The following is a 4,827-nucleotide window of genomic DNA, read 5'->3' on the forward strand; positions in this document are numbered from 1 at the left end:
AGGACCACTTGTCACTAGATATAGAATAGTCTCATTCGGTTGTTTGGTTTTGGAACAAATAAAAGATATACTAATATGATATCTTTATGAAATATACTTTCGTATAAAATTTTATTAAACCAATACTAATATAGTTTAACACTCGCGTGAAAAATTTCAAACTCTATTAACCATAAAAGCTGGGGAAAATGGAATAATATTTTTTGAATTTTGTATTTGAACTTCATTACTTTCAGCGACGAAGCCGGAATTTCATTTTTTCTCCCAAAACTTATTCACTAGTTAAAAAGTGAGATCTCTGCAATTTTGACCAGTTTGTACACATCTATATCATTTAATTAGAAAAAAGTTATCTAAGTATTTTTTTTTGCTTATGTTAAATTTGAATTATCATCTCCTATAGCTTAACGTTCTATCTTTCCGCGTATATATGCCTAGTGAATCGCAGCTAAGACTTAAGATAATTGATATTCAACGTGGTAATAACTTAATTTTTGGCTGTCATTCTAGAACAGCTCTCCCCCTTTGACCATTTTCCTTTTTTTCTTTTCTAAGAAAATTTGGAATTTAATCAAACCTTTCATTTCCCCCCCGCCTTTGAAACGTAAACCATAAGTCTAATAAATATCCTAATTATTATTCAAAACATACAAATAAAAAACAGAATATAACAAAAAATCTACTTGGATTTCTGGACCAATTACAAAAGAAAAGATTAGTCACTCAACCAATAGTTTTTCAACATTTGTAAGTAACAATTTCATGCGTAACGGCCCACCGTAATAATACACTACTACTAGTCATCCTCAATTATTATAACAACACAAAGAAAAAAATTAAATTCATTCTACAGTTTTTTCATAAAAAGGAGAGAGAAAGTAGATAAAAAAGAAATAAAAAGAGGAAGAAAAAAAGAAAAAAAAAAGCCACTAGTTTCGCCCCTTTTTCAGTGCTTTAACCCAAAAACTCTCATTCACAACTTTATTTTTTCCTTTACCAGCAATTCTCCAACTTCTTCTTCATCTTCTACCTTACAAATTTTCCTTACCATAAAACCAACGTAAAATTCTCTGTACCTTAAAAAGCACAAACCTTTTTTTGCCCTTCTTGTTTTTATACTTATTTTTTTAATGGAATTGATTGAAGCAAGAGCATTAAAATCCAGTTTTCTTTCAGACATGGCCATGAAAACTAGCCAACAAGTTTTTCTTGATGATATATGGTGTGTAGCCGGTATTAATAACGTACCAAGTGATGATTTTTCAGTTGATGACCTTTTGGACTTTTCTGACAAAGATTTCAAAGATGGCCAATCTTTACAAGAATTGCATGAAGATGATGAAAAAGACTCTTTTTCTGGCTCTTCACAACACAGAAATTCTCAAGTTTCAAACTTTTCATGCATGGATAGTTTTTCTGGCGAACTTCCTGTTCCGGTAACAATTTATGGCCAAATTTGCAATTTTTTTGGTTTATTTTTGTAAATTTTGGATTTTTATGAGAAACCTATTTCAACAGGTTGATGAATTGGAGAATCTTGAGTGGTTATCACAGTTTGTGGATGATTCCACGTCGGAATTTTCCTTGTTGTGTCCTGCCGGCAGTTTCAAGGACAAAACCGGTGGTTTTCAAGTTTCCCGGTCTGAACCGGTTGTTAGACCGGTTGTTCAGAAACTGAAAGTTCCATGTTTTCCTTTACCGGTTGTTCAGAAACCGAGAACCTAGCGGTCCAGACCGGCTGGAAGAAAATGGTCCTTTTCGTCACCAACAGTTTCAGCAGACTCGTGTTCACCTACCTCTTCATCATACGGTTCATCACCGTTTCCTTCGGTTTTATTCTCGAACCCGGTTCTAGACGGCGATTTGTTTTGTAGCGTAGAAAAACCGCCGTTGAAAAAGCCGAAAAAGCTTTCCACAGCAGAGACCGGTTCGGGGCGTCGGTGTACTCATTGCCAGGTCCAAAAAACACCCCAGTGGCGAGCCGGTCCGTTGGGTCCAAAAACATTGTGCAACGCTTGTGGTGTTAGGTACAAATCCGGTCGGCTTTTTCCGGAATATAGACCGGCTTGTAGTCCGACATTTTCTCAGGAAGTTCACTCGAATAGTCACCGGAAAGTTTTAGAAATGCGGCGGAAGAAGGAGAGCGGTGAGGTTGTTGACTCCGGTCTAGCTACTATGATTTCAACTTGTTGAGTTTACGAATGGAAGAGAACCCGGTTCATTCCGAAGCGGTCTAAAATGGTCTAGTGCGGCTGCGGTCCGAATGGGAAAATTTTGGTAAATTGTGGGTTGTAGGAGGGTAGACATAGAAATGTAACGTATTTTAGGGAGGTTATTGTAATTCTTACTTTTAGTTTTTTTTTTCTATTCTCTTTTGTAGTATAAAATCTAATTCATTTGCAGTTTAGTGGTCAATCTTATAGGAACTATTCATTTGTTTTTAAATTTGTCTTGATTAGGTTGGAACAATTCAAAACGGTTGAGCGGTTTCTGACAACGGGTGAAAATCAACTTGCTCATATTTTACCTAGCCTTAAATTAAGAATTTAAAATGAATATCAATGTACATCACAAAAGAATAATTCTCCCTACGCCAAAGTAAGGAATAATTATTGCGGCACAAAGTACAACAATAATCTTAGTTAGTTTTTGGATATAAATTTGATTGAAACTTAAAAAAAGTAGTTTTTAAGTTATGTTGAAAAATAATTTTTAAAGGAGAATCTATACCCGTTTTTTGGGTCACGTTTTAACTTGTGTTCGCTTTGCAAAAAAAATTGCAAGCGTACCCACTTCTTCGCGTAACTTCAGCATACTGGGCTGAAGTAGCAAAGGCAATCACGCAAAACTTCAGCATTCTAGTAGACGGGCCTGAAATATGCTGAAGTTTTGTTTGTAATTGCTGAACTTAAGTATAGTAGCTGAAGTTTTGTTCTCTATTTGCTGAAGTTTTTGTTTGTAATTGTGCTAAATAAGCAGAAATGTTTTAGTCCTGGATTCATTAGTTTTGTCATTAAACTTTAGCACTAAAAAGCTGAAGTTTTTTTGTCCTAGATCATTAGTTTTGTCATTAAGTTTTTTCAAAAACTTCAGCAGAAGATGCTGAAGTTATTTAGTTCATTTGTAAAAACTTCAGCACTATATAAACTGAAGTTTTTTGAAAAAACTTTCTAACATACTAGATAAATAATCAGATTGTCAACAGTATCTAAATCATAAATTTTGGAAACAATAAACGTGAAAAGAACAGAATTATCATTGTCAACTAACTTACGTACGTGGAAATATTCACAAATTATTGTCTACTAACTTATGTAATTATTTATAATTTATCTTTAAATAATCTGATAAACATATTTATGACAATTATCCCATGAACTGAAGTTTAATAGCAACACTTGCATCATTAGAAGAAAGAAGAAGAAAAAGAAGAAGAAGAAGAAAACGAAGGAGGAGAACGAGGAGGAGGAAGGGGGGCTGAAATTGTTTAAAAAGTGGGTACAAGTTAAAACTTTTTAAAAAAATGGGTATAGATTAAATGGGGGCGACCAAATAGGGCACCCCGTGCAAGATGAAGTTGTGTTTGGACATGTATCTTATTGGAAGAAAAGTTAAAGTTTTGTGAATGAAAGAAAAGTTTTAACCCAAATCTGCTTTTGCCAACTTGGAAATTTTGAATTTTTTTTTTCAAAACATGATCATATTTTATGAACAAATAATGTTTTTAACTTTTTTAAATAAAAAATTAAGCCAAATTCTTTTGCCAAATGGAAGCTTAGCATGTGCTATTATAAACGTGGGTTTATTTGGAACAATAACTTTTTAGTGTAAAATTATTGAAAATATTGAAAATATTGAACGTAAAACTCAAACAAAAAATAAAACAATTCGGTATACGGAGTATTCTGCGTTTATGCAAGGTTAGAAGAAGAACTGTAATCCAAGGAGATGTGATGTAGGTAATATATCCTCATGCAAGCATCAATGATTGATTCCATAGGTCGAACCCAGTGGCGGCCACTCTTCGTTGAAAAATTACACTGTATATATAAGTAAAATATTAGATTTTAATGGTATATAACATATATTCAACTCCATTTATCTTGAATTTTTTTAACTTATTTCAAGTTTGAATGCCCTAAATGAAATTTTTGACTTCGCCACTGGTCAAACCCGTGACCTACCATAATGCAAGTATCAATAACTGATTATATAACTCGAATTTTTAATTTATATATACATCACACAAAGATAACATTATTATTTCAAGTTTGAAACTCAAAAGTTAAAATTTTGTGTAAAGGCTTCATTTAGTTTTTGTCTTTTAGAATAAAGGTGGGCATTTCGGTTTGGTTATAAATATTATCGGTTTTGCTTATCGGTTATCGATTTACAAATATCATAACCCGATAACCAAACCGATAAGATATTGCTTATCGTTATCGGTTAATCGATTATCGATCATTATCGGTTCGGTTATCAGTTTACCTGATAAGATAAAACAACTAAAATAGTTTCGCAATGTATAAAACCATTTCAGTATAAAACTGTTTTATAGGATTTGCAATGTATAAAACAGTTTCGGTAAAATCAGTGTTCTTAAGATCTTCTTTGTTGAAACGACTAGCAGTAAATCTTTGTGCATTGATATCTACTTTTTTACTCTAGTAAAGAATTATGTATATAGATTAAAAAGTGTATTAGTTATGAAATACAAATTTTATAATAACTGATACAAGATAACTTTGTAACAGCTCAACAATTAAAGCACATTTACGCCGGCCTAAGTCTTGACGGACTGACTGGTGAGGGCGTGAGGCGGAGAAA

General features: G+C 33.0%; 1 protein-coding gene across 1 annotated transcript; it reads left to right on the forward strand.

Moving 5' to 3' along the window:
• The first annotated feature begins 924 nt into the window (after positions 1 to 924).
• Positions 925 to 2,507, forward strand: LOC107790935 (GATA transcription factor 5-like). The gene is made up of 2 exons (XM_075218177.1): positions 925 to 1,436; positions 1,519 to 2,507. The coding sequence occupies exons 1-2, from the start codon at positions 1,131 to 1,133 to the stop codon at positions 1,723 to 1,725; spliced, it is 513 nt and encodes a 170-aa protein (XP_075074278.1). The 5' UTR covers positions 925 to 1,130; the 3' UTR covers positions 1,726 to 2,507.
• The last annotated feature ends 2,320 nt before the right edge of the window (positions 2,508 to 4,827 follow it).

The sequence above is a fragment of the Nicotiana tabacum genome, chromosome 7 (genome assembly GCF_000715075.1).
Source record: "Nicotiana tabacum cultivar K326 chromosome 7, ASM71507v2, whole genome shotgun sequence".
NCBI classification, from domain to species: domain Eukaryota; kingdom Viridiplantae; phylum Streptophyta; class Magnoliopsida; order Solanales; family Solanaceae; genus Nicotiana; species Nicotiana tabacum.